This window comes from Mastacembelus armatus, chromosome 9, assembly GCF_900324485.2.
Source record: "Mastacembelus armatus chromosome 9, fMasArm1.2, whole genome shotgun sequence".
NCBI classification, from domain to species: domain Eukaryota; kingdom Metazoa; phylum Chordata; class Actinopteri; order Synbranchiformes; family Mastacembelidae; genus Mastacembelus; species Mastacembelus armatus.
Genome location: NC_046641.1, coordinates 9,963,742 through 9,986,662, shown reverse-complemented (window position 1 = coordinate 9,986,662; position 22,921 = coordinate 9,963,742). Strand labels below are relative to the sequence as shown.

Sequence of the window (22,921 nt, the reverse complement as noted above, 5' to 3'; positions counted from 1 at the left end):
AAGTTAATTTCACAATTGTTGCTGTCTATAGGCCTTTCATTCTCATGCTTAATACACTATTACTAAATACATTTTTATTCTCTTACTATCATCACCAATCTTTCCATTTTCATGTGCAGTCGATTCAGGCTCTGAGGCAGTGTGTAACATGGTTTTCTAACATCACAGGGAGGACTACGAACAATTAGGCTACTAGCACATGCAGATGTTTATACAGTCGGTGGCTTGTTGCATCACTTCCAGATCGTTACTTCTTTAACTCTTCAACTAATCATCAGCAGGGCCAGTGCATATTTAATCAAATCGATCAGAAAACCTACAGAAACCTACACCAAGTCACTAAAGCAGCCTCATCCATGGCTGTCCAACAGGCCATTGAGCCAGGAGATATTCCTTCTGCGCAAACTGGCTGACCTGCTGCAGCTCTCTGTTTCAGTCAGTGGGTGGATATAAAGTCAATCTGACGAGTCTCGTCGAGCTAAATATTGCATGCTCCATTCATGCTGCTCTTGCCCACACAGCCACTATGCACTATGCTCTGGGACCTCCCTGCCTAATTTTGAATTAATCAGAACCACAGCTGTACTGTCACGCACTGTCTCAGCTGTCCCTCTTCAACTAATACCAAACCACACCAACCTTAGGTTAAATTAGCACAGTGCTCAGCAGAACCTGGTTTTAGAAACTGTTCTGAGAAACCTGTATTATTCTGATCTTCTTGATCTGCCATTCAGATTCTGAAGACTAAAGAGGTAAGTTGATTAAAATGAGATACATCTCAACGGGTCACTTTATTAAACAAATAGGTGATGGAGGATGTGACTCACTGATTTTTTTTATTCTGGGTATTAGTGCAATAATTTCTTAGTGTGCTCCAAAAAAGGTCTAGTCATAAGAAACAGAGCTCATAGAAGTCATTGATCGGGTACGTCATCGAAACATGGCTCAGTCTGTGGACCTACAGTGACACCTATGGGTCAAACTGGACAAGAACTGAAGGCCGGGGCTGTGTCTGTGTGTAGGTTGGAGTGGGTTAAATCACTGGGTATGTGCACATAGGGCCATCTGTGTAAGCTGTTGTGCAATCATTAATACCAGCATATGCATGTGTTTCCTAAATATGACACAGTTGGCTCCATTTCTTGTTGTGAACAACATTTAACTGTGCATTTATGTCTATGTGTGCAAGTGTGCTAGCACTGTATTCACTTTAAAATGCTCCAGTATGTGTATTTCCTTTGCTGCATGTTTGACTTGTGTTTAAAGTTTTTGTTTCTTACAATATGTTTTGCTTGTGAACTAACAAACTGTCAAGCAGCAGCACACCTACTGATGTCATCCTAAACTCTGTTGGTGAAATCATCCTCAGAAAAGGAAACTGCCAATCAGGAGTCAAACTAATAACATGGTAGACTGATTGCAATTTACTGATTCTCCAAGAACAAAAGACCTTAATATAGATACAGTTTTATTTAATTACACCAGCCAGCATTTCCTGATTCTTTGAGAAAGTAAGGTGACTCATTTTCTATTACAGGCCATTAAGCTGGCACCACAGACCTTACTCTATCAATCAATGTCTCTCACGCTGTCTAATTTTGGCCTTTAATTTAGCAAAGCATACAAAACCATCATACTGCTTCAAAAGAATATTTAAAATGAAAAACCACAGGAAGCCTAAACATTATTTGCATAATTTACTACAGGTCAACACAGACCTCATTAATGGCAATATGCAGTGTTATATGTTGCGACATATTGTTCAGTTCAAGCCAAGCTAACTTACAAAATCAGTGGAAACATCAAGCTAGAACAGCGACACCACTGACCTTAACAGTTTCAGGGTAAACCATGTTTTCCCTCCAAGGTTCACTCCACTCCACAGACAAAGGTCTGCCAAGACAAGCTGTCAAACTCCAAAAATAGAGCAGGATGCCAGGGACTTTGACAACTGCAGGGACCCACTTTGTTTATCCTTCACAGTGTCAGCAGGATGTTTCATAAAGTCCTTGATGTCAAACTGAATGACTCCACATAATCAGGTAAAAGGTGCATTTTGCTAACCAGACAACAGTGATTACTGTTAGATAAGTGGCTCTATATTCACTAAATCCTGGCTCTGAATTCTTAAGTTAGAAGAAGAACCCATGATAAAAAAAATCAAGGGGTTTCTACCAACTAATAAATGATAAAACCCCTTGGAACAAGTAATTATACTCCCAGATATTTATGCGTCAACTTAAGTCAAGGGAAGTGATAGTTCATGTCTGTGAATATGTTTTCATTCAGAGATTTCTGCACAGTACAATTTAATATAGTAATTTACTACTGTACATATTGCAGCTAAAATTTGTTTGTGCATGCGGTCCAAAGGCTCACAGCTATGAGACAAGGCAGGAGCCAACTCTAGAGCCCTAATGAAAGAGAATGTGGCCTCCTGTTGCTGTTTACTGTGCTTTTTCTAGAAATAGAGGAAAGTTCATGGAAGTGTTTCTGGGGTCACCAGCTGTTAAGATAGCACACATTTGGCAAAAACGAGTGTACTTCCACAAATGGCAGAGTTTGCTGCAGCACAGCACAAGTAAAAGTCACTCATAATGAAGACGATCAGGGTAAAACCAGTGCCAGGGTACACTGCACTCGTACATATGAGCAAATCATATTAGCAGAAGCTTGTGTGTTTTTCAACCTGCAGGATACCTCATGATGTAATCCAGATAGGACTAATGTCTGACTATACAAACAAGTAACTAGACAGATTCATGGAAAATCACTGCCTTTAAGGTATTTAATCGACTATATATATATATATATATATAGTTACACTTCTCTTACAACATAAGTGAAATTGCATGCTAGAAAAAGAAATTAAAAGAAAGTGAAGAAAGTGAAGAAATTAAGTTTGCATGTGAAAAAGTTCTATGTGACAAACAGAAGGTCAGTAGAAAGATGACATGACATCAGTTACGGTTTTTAGTTGCGTGTTGCAGAACTGATGGTTTACTGTAGCTGATGTGCAGACAGTAACCTGTGTCTACTACACACAGGTGTGAGTGTAATTCTCAGTTTAATGTCCTTTGCTTTACTGCACAAAAGTCACTCATAATGAAGATGATCAGGGTAAAGCAGACAGATTACATGCCATATGAAATCTCATTATTGAGACCAGGGTTAAATGACATTAACATTTAGAAACTAGTGTATTTTGCTGACTACGTCTTCCACAAAACCAATTGCGTGCCGGTAGATCAGATGGTCTATTTACAGTAAATTATCTACAAAACAAACACTGCAAGCTCTATACATCTGCAGGCAAACAACTAATTGAGGTGACAGTTAAATAGGTTAACTAAAAAGACTGCTAGCTGTCATAAATATAAACCAAGCACATTTCAAAATAACCAAATTTATTTTTTCAGAAAATAGATGTATTCAACACATGACTGGCCTTAAAGATGCAAAGTGTTCTTATGAGAAACACTGAGTGTAAACATAACTGTGTTTATACAAAAACTCTGTAGAGTGTTGTTAAGGACTAGCAGTCATTCCACTGTTGTTGATATTAAAAATGGTCCTAGCAGACAGCTGATGTCCAGAGTCCAACCAGTTTAGGGAAAAGCAACATGTGAAAATATTGCCACTGAGCAAAGATCACACACTCACAGTCAGGGTCACACAGGATAGGCACAACCACTTTTACTGAGTAAGAGATAAGAAGGAGAGGCAGAGTGAGACAGTGTCTTGCTAGTAAAGTCACAGCTCCCAGGCCAAGATCAGCAGCAGCCAGAATGATAAAGGGAACAGAGAATAGAAACAGGGACATTACTCATCATTTTGTGTAATAAGGTTGGGCGAGAGGAGACAGAAAAGGCCAGAGGGGCAGAACGACAGATGAAAATAAAGCAGGGAAATGAAGAGATGAAAGCAACAAAAAATGAGCTGCTATTTTGTATAGTTTAGGATCATTTTTCAGTATCAGGCAAGAGAGACAAGGTCATAATGAACAGTGAGCTGTTTGGAAGAAAGATGCTTCTGACTTCCACAGAGACGGATCAGATGAAGAAGAGAGGAGTCAGGGCAACACTAGGCACAAGGTGTTGGGCCGGCCAGCAGCGAGTAACCTGAGTCTCCCAAGAGGTTGTCTTTACCCCTGCACAGACACACGCACAGAGCAACACAGGGCCTGACAGCTGATACCTTACACCCTCCCATCACTTGCCTGCCAATACTTCAGGCTCAGACAGCAAAGAGCTTAGAACTACATTAAAATCTTATCAAGGACATGTTGTACCTTATATTGTTGTTTCTTTCTTTAAACAACTACAAGCAAAAAATCACATCCTAAGAATGGGGCAGAGAAAAAAACTCACTATAAACAGCATTAAGCTTCAAAGGACCTTTTATTGTAATCATGAGAAAAAACATACTGGAACAATCTATTGGCTGGGAGTGGACAGCACAACGAATAAGTAAACACTGTTTTCTTCTCATTCCTTCCCTTATTTTGCTTTCTTATTTTGTTTCCAAACACTTGTGGGGATAAGCATAAAATAGGATAAGATAGGAATAATCTGACGTCAACCAGAGGAGTAGACACACACAGACCAACAAAAACTCTGTTTATTGATCTAAGGACTGATTGGTTATGATGGGAACAGATAAACTTCCTCAGGAAAAGTAGACGCACTCACTTCATTTTCAAAGACTTGTGTTCTATGGACAAGGAGATGGTAATGTCTCAGATTACGCAATTCAAAAGTTCCTGAATAGCTGACAAACTGCATGCGCACTAGTCCAACACAAAAAAATCCCCCCACACGCACACATACACATGCATGCTGACGACAAACAAGAAACTTTCAGGATTCTCGACAGGATCAGACAGCCTCTTTATTCTGGTCAGGAAATGATGGTGATGGCTGATGTATTTGTGGGGTAGAAGTGCTGCTGGACTAGCAGAAGTCTAAATCCTGTTTCCAGCCCCAGAGCTAACAGGAAATCTTTTATAACCAGAACTAAATGTCACCTAAGCACCTCCCATTTACTGGAAAAAAGCACTGGGACCACAGGGGTAAACACTTTGCTGAGAGTGTGGGAATGGGTGTCTGGGATGTGATGGACTGTTTATTCACAATGGATGAGAATTTAAATCATGTTTTGTTTGCAGCAGAGATGGAGATTAGATTTTCCTTTCCCATATTAGCCCCAGGATACGCATGTTAAAGCACACATAACAGATCCAAACTGACTGAGATGCCTATCGTTATCTCAGACTGTCAAAGTTGTATATTTTAATGTGTGCTTAGTGACAACAGGAACTGACACACAGCAGAACAAGAATACAATGAATTGTTTGTAACTTCTTCAACTTACTCTGAAAGGGCCGTCACTGACAGTATTAGGAAATAATATTTCACTGTATTTCGAGAATCTCTTCAGATGAGGCACAAAAACCTTCAAATTTTGTCTGAAATTATTGTGAAATAGGGCAGCATGGTGGCTGAGTGGTTAGCACTGTTGCCTCACAGCAAGAAGGTCGTGGGGCGTTTGCATGTTCTCCCTGTGCTTGTGTGGGTTTTCTCCAGGTACTCTGGTTTCCTCCCACAGTCCAAAAACATGTATGTCAGGTTGATTGGTGACTCTAAATTGCCCATAGGAGTGAGTGTGAGTGTGTGAGGTTGTTTGTCTCTATGTGTCTATATGTCACTTCCATATCACATATGCACTAAGACAATTTCCATTCTACTAAGGCAATCCTCACTTTCTTTGCTGAACAAAGGAGAAACTTGTGGCCAGGGACAGAGTCACCACACAAGACAAAAACACACACATGCACAAAACCACAGTCATTCCATGTGAGAGGACTCTCCCTGGTGGCGATGGTTGGGACAGATCATTATTCTCTCCCCGTAGTTTGTTTGTACCATTGTCAGTGTCCCTGCAGGTGTCTGGATACCAACACACATCAGTTCCCACATTTTCAACCCTTCAACACATTTAATAAGAATCTATGCCTGAAATAATGTTGGACCTGTCAAAAGCTGTTTACTTGCAAAATACAGTCTGACACTGTGCAGTCTGAGCTACAGTAAACTCAATGATGATTAAAAAGTATACATTAGACATTTGGACACACAGCACTGGCAATATGCAGCAGCTATTTAAGATAGTCAGATTGGCAGTAAAGTACTGTAGCACTGCAAGTTGTACATTGTGTATTTACTCAATAGGTATACTGCATATTGTAATAAGCTCCTTTATATCTTGATTTCTTATTTCATTTATTTGCTAGTATAGCAACAGGATACTTTCTTTCTCCTCTCTCTATATCAATCAGTCAATCAGCTGTTTCCTGACAATAGAGCCATTGTTATCATAGTTTATTGACTTTTTTTGTTTATGTTTGAAATTCTTAGCAAACAAGATGAGGGACAAACTAAATTGTTTTTTTAAATATATTATAGCTCTTTTATATTTGCAGGTCAGCCAAATGTTCTTTTCCTCATTTCTCCTTTTCTTTAGATAATATTGATACTTCCATTACCTTCAGTACAGGAAGTACAAGATACTATTCTCTTTTTCTAGCTGTAGTTGCAGAGCGAAATAAAATCAAGCTGGAAGTAAGTTTTCTTAGGGCAGATATCAGTGACTAATTATAGCTCAGCCAACAGACAGAGAGCCCTCTCTTTCAGAGGTAGTTGGAGCTGGTCTGGAGAGTTTAAGTCAGTGGTGAAGTACAAGAAAGACTTCTATTAACAACGGAGTCTTTTCCATCCAAAATGTATACTTCCTTTGCCTTTGTGCTATAGAAATGTAATGCTAATCCTTACATCACTACAGTACGCTTGCAAAACTTTGCAATTTCAATGGTGTGATGCAGCAAAAGTTGCAAACACGCAATAAAAAGAGAGGACTGACTTTAATTTATCAAATACATGTCACTTGACTGAGTATGCAGCGTGCGGATTCAGATAAATGCTTAAGGCCAAATAGTGAACGCCCTTCAACACACCACTGTTGTGGTTCTGTTTTATTTTAAAGATTCTTTTTGGGCCATTTTTACATTTATTGGACAGTCGATCGCTGACCGGCAAACAGGAAACAAAGGGGGACAGAAAGGGGGGGGCAGGCTACACAGGCCCACGCCCACAGAGATTGCAAACAAGTCAGGTATCAGGACACTGCCACTGTTTTGGATCTGTGGTTAGAAACAATGAGCTTATAAGGCAAACACATGTCTAAAAGAGTCCATCTAAAAGAGAACGTGGGCAGATTTTGCAAACTGATATCTACAGATGTATATAAAACGCACATCGACTCAGCTTCTTTGTGCTCTCTGAAGGTTAAAGGAATCACTACTGTGGTGTTTTTATCAAGTACTGTTTACACTGCTAACGAGAAGGAATACTCTGTATCCCAAACGCAAGGGAAACAACCAGCATATATGATTTAGTTAATTTTTTACAATAAGGCATGAATGTGGCAATATTTTCTTCATGGAGACCTCTGAATAATAAATTCCCCTTATTCCTCAATAGCAACCTGTACTTAGATAACTGTTTGGGGAAAATAAACAACACAACTTCATCAGAGGACAGTTGATTTCCAGAGGGACCAAATAGCCAGCTAAATAATAAAAATGTGACATAACAGCTATTGCATGAACCTTGTGTAATTGTTTGAGTAATTTGTCACATCTCATGTGGCTCATACATGTTTGAGAGTAATAACACTGAATATATGTGGTGATAGCTCCACTGACGTCATCTATCAGTATTATGAAACACAAACAAACAAGACACAAACAAAGCTTATACAGACAAGAAGCGAATCGGCTCCCACAGATTTCCATAAAAAAGCAAGTTATGTTTTTTTTCTATTTCTAGCAGGCAATCTCAGCGCTAAGATAAACTGCACAGTTAAGTGAAGACAATGACGTCAATTGGTCTATTTTAAATCAGCACATTCTTCACTTGACAGCCCATCTTTACCTCAAAAATATTCCCAGCACTACCAGATGACCACTCAGAGGGTAGATTTTAATACCAGAGTTCACGTTTAGTTACACCTTCAGTTTGACAGCTTGGAATTCAATCGGCCTTCATCGACTGGCCTTGACTAGAAAGCCACAGAAACACATGCATGTATTTTATAAACTACGGCACAATCTCGGATACATGTGCATCCAAGGAAGAAGGCCTTAACATCCAGTCCAGTCTTAACGTAACAGAATGGAATTTTCCATCCAAAACCATTTCAGGCCCAGGGGCTCTGCCTGGGCCATAAACAGTTTGAGCCAGAGGTGGTTCACCCCCAACAACAGGCTTTAATAGGGGTTTGTGTTTGTCACCCAAAGGAGAGCGGGGACCGGTGGAAAATTACCAGTCCCGCACTCACTCACGCACATACTTATGCACACATACACACACACACACGGTGGTGGCCAGGTGAGAGACTAACGTGCAGCCACATATCTATCTCGCTCACTGCTTATGTGACAGATTGCGTTTTTAATGGGCGAGGGCGCGGGGGCATGGTTGCGTTGTCAGGACGCGTCGGCCCGCAAACTACGCAAGCAGTGACATTCACTGATGTGTGTTCACATCTATGCAAATTTCCAAGAAAATACCTGTGAGATGTCTTGTGGGCAGTAAGATGATGATGATGAGGATGATGATGACGATGATGTGTGTGTGCTCTTTTTTTACACATCAATATTTTAATATAAATACGTACGTGTGTGTTGCAGTACCCACATATAATGACCCAAATGTGTCAATATGTCTGAGCAACTGATCCGTAAATTCGAGTAAGATGAATGAATTTAAAACAATTTCCATAAATTCCTAATCCATTCATATTCAAGGCCATTTAGAAAATAAGCAGGTGTGAACTGATGTAAATACCAATAAATCTAATATAGACAGTGTGAGAATATGAAACTTTCAGCCTTGATTTCTGGGTATTAGTACACACTTTGGTTTAAAGCTTTGTTGTTTAACATGAAGGTACCAGAGCAAAAAAAAAAAAAGAAGCATTACCTGAGTTGCGAGGCAGCTCACCATCATGTGAGTGAGCAGTTTGGCAGCAAACATGGGAAAACGGGAGCACAGCACATGGGATATAATGGCCAGGGCAAAGCCTAAGGAGGGGTGAGGGTGGAAAACATGGAACCCATATTAATATTAACAAATGATTTATAAGCTAGATGGTAGCCATAACAATTAGGGAGAGAAAATGTTTTTTTTTAGGATGTAATGCACTAAAGAGAGAGAAACAGGAACTGACCAGACAGAAAAATAACACATGAAATTAAGTGCAGAAGAGAAGTGTGATTTGTACCTGAGATGCAGATAATTCCTGAGGCATAAAAAGCCTCATTGTAGGATGCAAGAGTGGCAAACTCTGCGTAGGCCGCGTAGATAGACAAGTGGGTGCAGGCACATTCAACATAGTTCCCACTCTCCTTCACAACTCTGCAGTACTGACTATCTGATGACCAGCTTGGGGGGGGGTAAAGGAAAAGGTGAGAAAAGAAAAAATGACACATGAGTTAAGCCACTGCAGTATACAGAGTATAACAAATATAGCCAAAAAAATAATAAAGCATGGCAACAAGAGAGAGAGAGGGTTCAGTGTAGCAGACTGAAAGTGTAGATGAACACAAAGACGCAGCTTCCCTTGCAGTCACAGAGAGGCCTTAATAAGAGGCTCAACTATTGTCCTCCACTTAGCAAATTGATTTCACTCACCCAATTAGTGTGAAAATGACAGACAGTGTACCAACAAGCTGAACACGCTGAACAACAAGCTGTCATTAGCTTTTCTAAAGGGACTGAACATGAAGGTGAATTACCTTGCAGTCGTCTGGTTCCAGAGAAGGCACAGAGACCGGCCTGGCTTAACTTGCTGCCCAGGGGTGTGGATACGATACACCACCTCATTACCATCTTCCAGAGGTTGTGACCCTCTTCCCCAGAGGCTGGCAGAAAATACCTACATATAAATAGGAACAACAAAAGAAGAGAAATTCAGCTGCGTAGTGAATGAAAACAAAACAATGGTTGTTTTCTGCTGTAGCAATACTGCCACCTGCAGGTTGTTAATGAAATATACACTTCTCATTATTTCAAAAAAGTCATTTGATAAACTTCATTTCTCTTGACAGTAAATGACAGCTTCCCTACCGTTCCACTGAGGGCTGTGGTTGTATCATTGGCAAGAAACCAGTGCTCAGTTCTAAACTCGGTCAGCTGTATCTGGCTGAGGTTAGCACAGCCAGCAGTCGTGGCTGCTGGTACTGCCAGCAGGCTCTCTGGGAGCTGGAAGAAGTCCCCATTACGGCCCCTGAATTTGTATCCATTGATTTGTGTCAGATACCATTGGAAAGCAGAGATGGTCATATATGGGCATGTTTCCAGGATGGTACCCCTTCTGGAGAAATCACACAAGAAATAACAATATTTATTATACCAAGCATGAAAACCTCAGTAAAAATGATTTGCTGCATCATTAATTGTATGTTAGGGTTGATCTGCAAAAGACTGCAACCCTTATAAGATTTGATTAGATGTCTTCCTCCCAGTCTTCATCCATTTTGACCACTGATACTCACATCTCACACTGGCTGCGTGTAAGGAGAGAAAAAGCAAAGCGCTCAGCCACATCGGCAAGGTGGCTCAGGCCCCGGGTGTCGACTCTGGTGGGATTGGCCAAGGCACACAGCAGGTCATAGGTCAAATTCTGGCTTCTTTCCTGGAAAGGAGCCCTCTCTGCCTCTGCAAGCACCTAGCTCAGGGAAAAGACAATGTAATGTTCTCTTGGCTCTGTCTCTTTAGTTTAGGCCTCAGTGTTATTTTGCTTTTCTGTCTTTCATAATGAATTAACACCATTTTTGTCTGCATTGTCCCCTTTCCTTCATCTTCTTCCCACGTATCCTTGCCCTGTGTGACTCAGTTCTGCTCACGGCGCTCTCCCTCTCTCTCTTCTGCCCCCCGCATACTCCCTCATATTAAATTACAGTGGTGTCTCCACTTGTCTGGAGGCTGAGCAAGCACAATACGTGAATCGTTGAAGCATCAGAGCAGCACAGTGATAGCAGTGCTCATGCAGAGTGACAGCTGGGACCTTTTCAGATGACAAACTGGTTCTCAGATCTGTCAGAGTAGTGCAGTGGAACTGATGTATGCCCTTTAGCGTAGCTCTGTCTGACAAAGTGCTACACTCACAAGTTTCAGGTGAGGGAAAAAAGTATTTCACTCATTACTGACTGAATGTGCAAAATCGAACACAAAGTACTGGTAGTAATCCGATAATTGTATCAAGCCCTGGGAAAGAGCGATAAAATCAAACATATTGTATTTTTGAAATAATATGTTGGTATGAACAATTAGCCTGGCCAGCCAAACTAACTCTTTACCTATTCTGCACAAAGAATCAGGATATTCTTTTGCTAAGAAAGGAGTGGGTCTAGCTGCCCAGGCTAATGGACAATGAGATGACATTAAAAAAAAACCCAAAGAGAGCTGGGATCGACTCCTACCAAAGAATAAGGATAATAAGGAATAAGCAGGTATAGATAATGGATGGATGGATGGATTAACATATGATAAAAATAAAACTAACATGATAACAAAGTAGTCAAAAATCCTTGTTATGTTTTGTGATAGAACATTAGAATTTATATCATATCACAGTTTTTGCTGCTTCTCCAGCTTCAGTGAGACTTTTCTCTAACCCTCTTACCTTTCCCAGAGCTTCAAGCACAGCAGTCATCTGCTCGCGAGTCAGAGATGTAGTGACCTTTGTGTTGAGTTCTTGTAGCACCTGGTTCAATATCATTGTGTCAAGAGGCTGGTATAATTGGTCCAGCAAGGCCCACACAGCTTCACTTGCTGCATTTGCCACCAGAGTCACATTAGCCAGTCCAAACTGAGGGTGCACTCTTGTCCCCCCTGTGGCATTGAAAAGCTCCACCTGGAAGCGCTTAGGAGTTGGCAAGGTTGTGTCAAGGTCAGGTGTCAGGTAAATGTCCAGTGAGGTGTTTTGGCGGCCTACATCAAATGTTAATTGACCTTCCTGTTTAGGAAAGTCCATCCCAGCTTTAGCAGGCCAGATTACAGTCGGACCCACCGCCTCTTCCCGGGGAAGCTCCTACAGGAAAAATACAGATGATTGGTGACACACTACTGGATTGATTGCAGCAACAAGTTGAGGATAACAAAAATAAAGAGGGAAATGTTCTCTCATTATACTGCAAAAATAATAAACCATAACAAATAATAAATCCCAAACTACTAAATTTATTATAATCTTATCACCTGGAAATATATACATAAATTCCAACTACAGCACCTTTAAATAAGTGGAGTATAGCGTAACTTTTAAATAATAATAACATAAAAAAGTAACATAGTTTATTAAAGGCAGCTCTGCCCCATAAAACAAACAGTACACAACCATATTATGAAACAAACCTTTTGTCTCGCAGCTGGCTTTAGGTCTGAGAGATGAAAGCAGATGACCTGGACATCCATTTCTGTGAGGTTTTTGACTTTTGATGGGTGCACTGCATAGTACCTTCCTTTGATCATCAATATCAAAAAGTGTGCATGCCAGTGGCTGATTTGCATATAGTCAAGATATCTCTAACCACAAGGGCAGCAATGAGACTGAAGATGTTAGGAGAAGAGGTCTGGTCTCTGTGAACCTCATTCTGCATTGCAATACATTCTAAATAATCCATGTTTACACTGAATTGTTTTATATGATATTTATCAACTGAAAAAAGTAAATGTGTCATAGAAACACTGAATCACTGTGCTCCTTCAAAAAAAATGTACATTTTTCCTGGATTGTTTAATAAGACAAGAATTTCGAGAAAAAAATACGACCATTGTATTTTACCTCTCAATGTCGGCCCTCGGGTGTAGAAGTCAGACCGTGACATATTATTAAGTAAACCTATTAGTACTTCAAGATTTCCTAACTGGCTTAAATAATGCCAGTGTTGCATAAGAGCCAAACGAAATAACTATGCCATTAGATTTGTACCTGCTGAAAAACCAGGTCAAATAGAGTCAGATAAACATGAGTCAGGTATTTCAGGGACAGGGGAAAATTCTTGTATTGAATTATTATTGTTTTAACTACTAAACAATTAGAATTACATTCTCCTTGGCTCAGTATGCCGGTGTGTGCTGCTTGTGCTTTATTATTAATTACTACATATGTTTGTTACTTACCAGTGTGCGATATTGGACAGACATGGCTGCAGCTGTGCTTGCTTGTCTGTAGACTTGGAGACTGAGCCTTGTGGTCTTCAGGGTGGCGATGGGCAGTCGGTGGCCCACAGCAAAGAACACAACGCCTCGGGGGTCATCACTCTCTGCCATGGTAATGTTGGCAAAACGGCTGGTCTCATTAATGGCAGCTCCTGCACTCACCCGATAAATCTCTACCAGAAACCACACCTGGTCCTCTGGTTCCTAATGCAAAAGCTCTTGTATTAGTTTGTGCATCAGATGATGTCTTATGATTAAACAGATAATGACATGTACTACTATTCTACCAAATGTGTTATCTAGAGCATACTGTAGGATTTTAGGGTCATCAAATATCCACATGGCATAATGCTGCGTTCACCTGGTGTCCAGGCCTTTCTCTCACCTCATCATCCTGGACCTCCAGAGTGAGAGTGCAGGTTATCTCGCCTCTTCGACACAGCACAATTCCAGAGGTCTGTACAAGCTGCCTGGTTAGGTTCACTCCGTTATTGACAGTAGTTAGAGTTGCCTTGTTAAAGGTAGCTCTCCAGAAGATGCTCAAATCCTCAAAAGCTCTGAAAAGCGAGAAAAAGACCATACTAAATAACTACACACAGTAAAACTTTTTTGTCAGACAGTCGAATCAAGAACTATTTCTTCATTTTGTCTTTTGTCTTTTACCTGTTCTCCTGTCTCTGCAGGTAGAGGAGAGCAGTCCTGTTCTCTGAATCCTCATCTAGTACTTGGCCCATCACGGAATTACGACTGAACCCAACAATACCATTATGGTAGTCACTCCCTGGTATGAACAGAGGAATGGATAAAATACACAAACAGAAACAGAAAAAAATACAAAATTGGGGATTATGAATTAATTTTCCATATAGCCATGCCATTTTTACAATCAAACCTATATGCAAAACAATCAAATGTTGTGCCTTATGCAGTGATGTCTATTAAAGAGCTGGAGATGAGTGTAACCAAACAAGAATGTTGTATCACTAGATGAGATAAATACATGTCGCAGGTCCATTTCATTAGATCCCAAAGATACTCATGGTTTATTTTAGCTCTTTAATTTCAAGTTAATATGAATGTGATTGTGCTCTCTATTGTATTGTAACTGTCTTTGCCATGTCACACTTGAAAATCAGATTTGGAATCTCAACAGGACCATACCTGGTTAAATTCAAAAAAGAATGAGTCTAATGCTTTAACATACAGAATACATACAAACAATTTGCACTGTGACTAAAACAGTAATGGACACTGCTTATTTTTCCATCTTTGATTGATAGTAGACTCAAATGAAGATTATTTTTTTCAGAATTTTACCGAGGATAATAATCTTGGCAAAAGCTCCAAAGCCCTGGTATGTAGTGTCAGTGATTTGCGCTCCTCCTTCTGGATCACTGAGGTAGATGAAGAAGACTTCCTGTCCCTCAGGCTCAGAGTCATCTATAATGAAGAGGATAACCTCTGTCTCATTCTGACCAGCCTGCAGGGACACTATATTGGACTCCAAGCGGAAGTCCCTTTGCGCCTTTGCGAGGGTCCCAACAGCTTCCAGAGTGAAAGGAAGAGGTGTTGTACTTCCATCTGGAAAAAAATTACACAGAGACGCAAGTTAAAACAAAGTGATCAGAATAAATTCCAGTAAATTATAAAATACAGCAAATTAGCCATAAGACTGTACAACAAACGAAACACACACCTCCATATGCTTGAACCCTAACCCTCACAGCTCCTGCCACACTGTCAGACCTGCGCACCCTCAGAACTACCTTCCTCTCTTGCTGGGTCTCTTCATCTCTGTCCTCCGGTACTTGGACCAATCCAGGGCCGATACTCAAAACTCCACCAGTCACATCACTAGCCAGGATGGTGACAGTGGCCATACTGTACTGAGGGTTGAGACGAGGAGAGGTATGTGCCCAAGATAAATCTGGAGTAAGGACCTGAACACCTGTTAGGTTGACATGAAAGTACTCATCGGGCTCTGAAAGTGTGTCATCATGTATGGAAATACGGAATGAAGTGTTGGTTTGGCGTGGCGAGTCAAAGATCAAATAGCCATCTGGCACTGCAAGAAAGTCCTCTCCTTCTGCTGCGCTGCCTGCTATTGTTGTATAGGACAGGCGTGTGGTATTGCTACGAGAACCATAGAGTCTCTGAACATAAAATGTTATAGTCTGGACGTCCTCTGGGATCACTAGCTGGCGGGAACCAGAGGCAAACTGGTAGATCCCCAATGGCTCCACTTCTGCCACAGTAAAGCCAGACCTATGAGTGGAGTCAAACAAAGCGAGTCAAATGTGCAAATGTTTAATATGCATCCACTAAAATACATACATAATCAACGATATCAATGAAGGAAGAGTAGTAGTACAAATATCCATGTACTGATTCAGTCACAACTTTGATGACTGTGAAACCATTACCTCAGTTTGACAGCACTGGGTACAGCAGTGCTGGAGGTGGCAGCAGTGAGGTGTATAGCATAGGCCGCTGGCTCTAGTGCATCAGCAACAGCTATAAAAGAGATGGATTTAGTCGGCTCTCCATGGGCCAGGACCAGTGAGCCTAAACAGAAGGAAGGAGCACGTTATCGACAGTCAGAAGAGCAGGCGGCTGTTAGTCTGTTTGGTATCAGCCTCATAACCAAACTACAAGGGTTTGGTATACAGGAGTAAATATAAATGGTATTCATGACTGATCAAACAGAAAGGCAAACATAGCAAGTATGAGAATTTTGTGTTTGATTATTAAATGCTGAAATGTTTGATTTAAAAACAGCTACAACCAAACAGTGTAAGTGAGTTGACATAATGTGAGAGTTTACACTGCGGTCATTTTTTTTTTTTTTTACCTGAGCTTGGGGTGATAGCTCCAGTTTTGAAGCCAGGCACAGCCTGCCCTGAAGGATACCCAGCTATCCACTGCACCCTGATGTCTCCAAACAGTCCTGCTCGTGTCACCTTTGCCTCACATTGCCCTGTTTCTACACTCAAAACCTGCAGAGCTAGCGAAGCAAAGCCAACCTGTGCAACAGAAGAGAACACTAGTTACCAGTACACAGGATAGAATACTTCTGAATGTTCTGTAACTCACTGTCAAAGTTATTTTTTTATGATTTGTGTTTTTGTTGATCACATTTTTAATCAATTCCTCTCATATACATTTCATTATCAGCCAAGAAAATGCTCTAGCATGGAGCATCGTGGTCCAGAAGAGAAACAGCTGCACATTTCCAGAGTGGTCATGGACACAGCACTAACTCTAAGTCTATGGAGAGAGAGGTATTAGGGAGCTACAGTATGGTGCAGTCTGACTGTGTCCTCTGGTGGCTGAGAGATAATTTAACAAACTAATGCACATTAATCAATTTTCTGTCGTCAGTTGTAAATTATTATACCTTGATCTAAGAAAACAGACACATCAGATTATTATTTATTTGTCCATAGTAATATTTAAGTAAATTATTTCTAAACAAACAACCAAAAAACACAACCTCAACTCACCTCTGCACTGGCAGCTTGTTCAGGCACAGTGACTGTAGCTACACTGGCCCCATGAAGGAGGCGAGGTAGAGGGCCGAGGACAGGACTGATTAGTCGAACATCTGTGAGCTCTGATGTGAAGCTTTCACCCACTGACAAAAACGCCTATAGAGAGAAGAGCAGGAAAACAAAGAAGAGGAAAATATACTCAAACGATGTAATAAAGAGGTTCTTCTGTAACTGATCACAGAATTTTTAAACTTTAATGTGCTGAATGTGTGTCTCTTGTTTTCTTACCTGGTTGCTTATGGGTACAATGAGAGTACTGAAGGGTTGTCCCTCGCTCAAGAACAGCCTTCCTACAGCTTGGCCTCCCAGTATCTCCTTGATGTCCATTACTGCATCTATCTGTCCACTGATCCTGTAGCCCACACTGGCATTGCCAAACAGCCCAGCAAGTCGAGTCACATTCAGTACCAGAGCTCTGGTGACCTCAGCCCCTGACCCCACTACCACTATAGACTGTTGCTCAGGGTTGAGTGAAAAGATGCCATGAGGCTCATCATTTGCACGAACCCTTAATAGAAAAAAAAAAAGGAAAGTTCAATTAATGTTACCTAGAAGGCAATACATGTTATTGACTTTATCAGGACCTGAACAACACACCTGATGCTGGTTCTGATGAGGTATGGGTTGGCCTCCAGAGTAGCACCACCCTCCACAGCTATGAGTCGGACAGTATAGAGCTCCTCCAGCTCCGGCACTGTATCAGGCATCAGCTTAAGGACAATTTCAGCTTCTCTTTGTCCTTCCACAATCATCACTGAGCCAGCTATGGCTAGAAAGTCCCCTGTTATATCCGAGTCACTCTGTATCTGCCAGTGCACCTGAGGTGAATGTATAGGTGTGTTTATATTTAAGCTCAGACACTGAACGTGACTCATGAATGCATATTGATGTAATCTTACCGTGACATTACCCATGACACCTTCTCTACGTGTAATCAACAGAGATATGTTTAATGGGCCCTCTGCTTCTGAAGATTCATTGTAGACCCGCTCCTGGAGAGCATCCTTTGTAAATTGGACTATACCATTTGGGTCACCAAACTTCTCTATCTAAGAGATTTAAAACACATTAGGAGTGAGCAGGGATGAGCAGGGTGCTGAAGCTTCCATCTTAACCTTGCAGTCATGATACAGTGATAAATGATTTACCTTGAGTCTTATGGAACCAGCCTGAGGATCAACATCCATCTCTCCAGACAAAATGCTGAGCTCTATAATAAATGTCTCTTCCACTTCCACTTCTCCATGGGGCAGAATCTGGAGCTCTATGGTGCGTGTACCTTCCTCTCCATCTCTGAAGAAGAAGGATCCATTCACAGGCTCTTTAAAGTCTGTATTGACTGGAGAAAGGATCTCTCTGCTGTTAGGGCCACGGATGACCCAGGCGACCTGTGAAATTTACATTTATACAAAATTTATATGATGTTATCAAGAAAAGTGAGTCGGACAACTGAGCTGAAATTCAAAGAAATTAAGTCTACCAGCAGAAGCTATTGTTCTTCTTACCGTTGCATTGCCCACTAGACCTCCTTCTCTCTTCAAGACCAGGTTGAGTTTGATAGTGGAGTTAGGGTTGACCACTTTGATTAGGCTCTCGTTGAGGAAACGGACCACCCCACTTGGAGAGTCACTCTTGGCGATGGTTACTCTGGCAATATGTTGAGAGCCAAGCACTGCTCCTCCTGTAGCTCCAACCAGAAGCACCTCAAATATCTCTGCATATTCACTGGGAGATATAATTTCAGTGTTTAGTTAGAATTAAATAATGGTTTTCACTTGAATTTGTTGTTTTCTACTGAATTCTATGACCTGTTGAAGTGGCCTGTGTGTGTGTGTGTGTGTGGTTGCAGAATTAAGGGAAATAAGTTGGACTGTTACTTTCAATTTCTCCTCTTACCTGTCAAGGTCATCTATAATTGTGACATTGATATAGCTGATATTCTGGCCATGGTCAAACATTGCTGAGCCATTTATCAGGATGTAGTCAAGGTCAGGGGTCGCGGTCAAGGCTCTAGAAATGAACTGAGTTGACACTGGTCCATACAAACCGGCTCTCCTCACCACTGGGATCATCAAAGTGCCCACATTCTCTTCAACTAAACCCATTCAGCCAAAAGAAAACAGGGATTTCAGATAAAGCAGATGATTTGATGAGTTCTATATTATGTGTTGGCCTAGCTTGAAGATTTCACCTTTGACTCTTACCTGTAATATTGACATTATCTTGCCTGAACTCCAGGATACCTTCAGCATTGTCACTCTTTACTATGACCACAGAGAGAGAAGAGATGTTGCCTATAGCTGGAGGCTGGTCCAGCCGGAGACCTGACTCTCTCACTGTGTAGTCCACAAGACTGCCCACAAGAGGGAGACACAGAATGAAGATTTACTGACAAAATCTTTACCACATAAACATACAACAGTATTTTCACAAAATAAATGCTCTGTGCTATTTAGTGAAAGCATATTGCACCACTGAAAGTTGTTAACAACCAACAATCTATTACCTATTATACTGTATATAATATCTATTATATTCTACTTCACTTTGTCAATTTGTTTTACCTGACATTGACTAACGCCACTTCAGTGATGTTGAGGAAGAACATCTCAGGCCCCTCTGGAAGACTGTCATCCTGGATATACAGCGTGACATGTTGCAATCTCTGACCAGGTATAAAGAGTAATCGTCCTGAAGCCGGAGCAAAGTCCTCTCCACTCACTGCTGTGCCGCCTGAGGTTTGATAGGTCACCCACACACTGCCCAGACTGCCTAAAAAGCGGTTAACTGTCACATTCACCTGAGGAAAAGAAAGATAAATTTTAAGGATGTAGGTTACATTTCTAACTCTCTATACACAATCCTATTGTCAATATGCCTACGCCATCATATACTGTGCTTTATCTAATTTTCTTGCACTCACCATTCCCTCCTCCTCTGTTGCCCTGAGCTGGTGCTGGGTGAAGGAGAAAATGCCATAGGGGTTGTCGCTGGCTGCCATAATAACCCTGGCCTGCCGGGCTATCGGACTTATTTCCAGGCCTGGGGTAGCAGAGGTCAGTGTAAGCTGATACTCACGCCGCTCTTCAGGAAGTTCATCATCTAGGGCCTGGTATCAGAATAGATATTGTCAACAATTGTTGCAGGGTTTGCTTTCCTAAATCTAGGGCTTTCAAAAAGTTGTCATCATCAATGAAGGAGAAAAAAGGATACTTTTTCTTAGTGTGGAGGCATTAGTGTGGATACAGTGAAAGAAAGCAAATAAAAATGTATTAACCTCTTATTTCTGACCACACAACTTGCATGAAGGGCAGAATATTAGCGCTGATTACCAAGTGTTGGTGCCCAAAATTCAATGTGTATTTACAGTGGGTACGGAAAGTATTCAGACCCCTTTAAATTTTTCACTCTTTGTGTCATTACAGCCATTTGCCAAAATCAAAAAAGTTCATTTTATTTCTCATTAATGTACACTCAGCACCCCATCTTGACAGAAAAAAACAGAAATGTAGAAATTTTTGCAAATTTATTAAAAAAGAAAAACTGAAATATCACATGGTCATAAGTATTCAGACCCTTTGCAGTGACACTCATATTTAACTCACATGCTGTCCATTTCTTCTGATCCTCCTTGAGATGGTTCTGCTCCTTCATTGGAGTCCAGCTGTGTTTAATTAAACTGATTGGACTTGATTAGGAAAGGCACACACCTGTCTATATAAGACCTTACAGCTCACAGTGCATGTCAGAGCAAATGAGAATCATGAGGTTGAAGGAACTGCCCAAGGAGCTCAGAGACAGAATTGTGGCAAGGCACAGATCTGGCCAAGGTTACAAAAGAATTTCTGCAGCACTCAAGGTTCCTAAGAGCACAGTGGCCTCCATAATCCTCAAATGGAAAAAGTTTGGGACGACCAGAACTCTTCCTAGACCTGGCCGTCCAGCCAAACTGAGCAATGGTGGGAGAAGCGCCTTGGTGAGAGAGGTAAAGAAGAACCCAAAGATCACTGTGGCTGAGCTCCAGAGATACAGTAGGGAGATGGGAGAAAGTTCCACAAAGTCAACTATCACTGCAGCCCTCCACCAGTCGGGGCCTTATGGCAGAGTGGCCTGACGGAAGCCTCTCCTCAGTGCAAGACACATGAAAGCCCGCATAGAGTTTGCCAAAAAACACATGAAGGACTCCCAGACTATGAGAAATAAGATTCTCTGGTCTGATGAGACCAAGATTGAACTTTTTGGCGTTAATTCTAAGCGGTATGTGTGGAGAAAACCAGGCACTGCTCATCACCTGCCCAATACAATCCCTACAGTGAAACATGGTGGTGGGATCATGTTGTGGGGGTGTTTTTCAGCTGCAGGGACAGGACGACTGGTTGCAATTGAAGGAAAGATGAATGCGGCCAAGTACAGAGATATCCTGGAAGAAAACCTCTTCCAGAGTGCTCAGGACCTCAGACTGGGCTGAAGGTTCACCTTTCAACAGGACAATGACCCTAAGCACACAGCTAAAATAACAAAGGAGTGGCTTCGGAACAACTCTGTGACCGTTCTTGACCGGCCCAGCCAGAGCCCTGACCTAAACCCAATTGAGCATCTCCGGAGAGACCTGAAAATGGCTGTCCACCAACGTTCACCATCCAACCTGACAGAACTGGAGAGGATCTGCAAGGAAGAATGGCAGAGGATCCCCAAATCCAGGTGTGAAAAACTTGTTGCATCATTCCCAAGAAGACTCATGGCTGTACTAGCTCAAAAGGGTGCTTCTACTCAATACTGAGCACACGGTCTGAATACTTATGACCATGTGATATTTCAGTTTTTCTTTTTTAATAAACTTGCAAAAATTTCTACATTTCTGTTTTTTTTTTCTGTCAAGATGGGGTGCTGAGTGTACATTGAGAAATAAAATCAACTTTTTTGATTTTGGCAAATGGCTAGAATGACACAGAGTGAAAAATTTAAAGGGGTCTGAATACTTTCCGTACCCACTGTATATATATACATAAATATGAAAGATGAAAGCAAACAAGGTTTTACAGAAAACAAGTTAAGGATAATTCCCCTTAAGAGCTGGATATAGTGTTCCCATGTAAAAGCGTCTTTGAAATGTCTAGCAGGTGACTTCAGATTATTTTTATGACTTGGCAAGTTGTGCTGTTTTTTTTAAATTAACATTCTTTCACTGCATCACCTATAACACACTGAATAAATGTATCTTTTTGGCATCTGAAGATCCTCTTGCAGATGGGAATAAGAGACAAGAGGCAAAAACAAAGATGGAGGAGAAATAGACTCTGACTTTGGGATTGCCTGATGCTTACCTGAAGTGCTTTGCAGAAAGTCATTATGATCATGTATTTTGTTTCGAGTGTGAGTATGATGCTCTACACAGGTACAGACAATACACAGCTTTTTCAATAAACTTTACAACCCACATTACTCAGTACCTTCAGAAAAATGGTGGCATCAGACTGTCTGTCTCTCATGGTCACGGTGCCAGAAATCACTTCAAACTCAGAAACCACAGCTGGAGTGATATTCCAGTACACCTGCACCTCTCCAAACACACCTGGCCCTCGCACAAGGCTTGGGGAATACACACAAACACACACAAAACTTTACACATTACATTCTTGATTAATAAATTGAAGCAGTGAAAGTTAAAGCTATCTACCCAAGTTAGTGATGCAGTATGTTTATCTCACCTGATCACAGCACTACCATTGTAATCTCCTTGAGGTTCTCCAATGAGGATGTTCCTGGAGGACTCTGCTATCCCAATAATCCCCAGGGCAGCCTTGTTGGCCCTGATAGTGATGGTGGCCATACCTGGATTGCACATGACAGATCATAGAAAAAGGACACATGAGGAAGATGAATGATGATAAATTTCTTTAATCACTTCAAATGTTTGATTTCATAAGGGCTGACCATTTAAAGGACTGATGACAGCACCACTCTCAGCAGGAAAAAGCCGGACAGTGAAATGCTCATCTCCTTCCAGTATAGTATCTGCAAGGGCTCTAACCACAATCATCTTCACAAAATCAGTCTGTAAAGTATGAAAAGTATAGCAGACGTCAT

General features: G+C 41.2%; 1 protein-coding gene across 2 annotated transcripts in view; it reads right to left on the bottom strand.

The window, feature by feature from the left end:
• The window catches only part of adgrv1 (adhesion G protein-coupled receptor V1), an 87,891-nt gene that overhangs the window by 27,330 nt on the left and 37,640 nt on the right, over nt 1–22,921 (bottom strand). Inside the window, exons 62-87 of one of the 2 annotated variants that reach the window (XM_026321575.1) lie at nt 22,769–22,889; nt 22,543–22,666; nt 22,285–22,423; nt 19,758–19,943; nt 19,399–19,634; nt 19,039–19,187; nt 18,731–18,929; nt 18,340–18,559; nt 17,983–18,222; nt 17,734–17,883; nt 17,432–17,652; nt 17,063–17,342; nt 16,787–16,930; nt 16,135–16,306; nt 15,707–15,848; nt 14,980–15,548; nt 14,601–14,864; nt 13,947–14,064; nt 13,669–13,840; nt 13,245–13,487; nt 11,746–12,153; nt 10,616–10,788; nt 10,188–10,434; nt 9,857–9,996; nt 9,343–9,503; nt 9,042–9,142 (exon numbers count right to left, since the gene is read on the bottom strand). In XM_026321575.1, the coding sequence (XP_026177360.1) occupies nt 9,042–9,142; nt 9,343–9,503; nt 9,857–9,996; nt 10,188–10,434; nt 10,616–10,788; nt 11,746–12,153; nt 13,245–13,487; nt 13,669–13,840; nt 13,947–14,064; nt 14,601–14,864; nt 14,980–15,548; nt 15,707–15,848; nt 16,135–16,306; nt 16,787–16,930; nt 17,063–17,342; nt 17,432–17,652; nt 17,734–17,883; nt 17,983–18,222; nt 18,340–18,559; nt 18,731–18,929; nt 19,039–19,187; nt 19,399–19,634; nt 19,758–19,943; nt 22,285–22,423; nt 22,543–22,666; nt 22,769–22,889 (5,319 nt within the window). Of the gene's footprint in view, nt 1–9,041; nt 9,143–9,342; nt 9,504–9,856; nt 9,997–10,187; nt 10,435–10,615; nt 10,789–11,745; nt 12,154–13,244; nt 13,488–13,668; nt 13,841–13,946; nt 14,065–14,600; nt 14,865–14,975; nt 15,549–15,706; nt 15,849–16,134; nt 16,307–16,786; nt 16,931–17,062; nt 17,343–17,431; nt 17,653–17,733; nt 17,884–17,982; nt 18,223–18,339; nt 18,560–18,730; nt 18,930–19,038; nt 19,188–19,398; nt 19,635–19,757; nt 19,944–22,284; nt 22,424–22,542; nt 22,667–22,768; nt 22,890–22,921 lie in introns of both variants that reach the window. The other variant, XM_026321576.1, reaches the window with a different exon arrangement.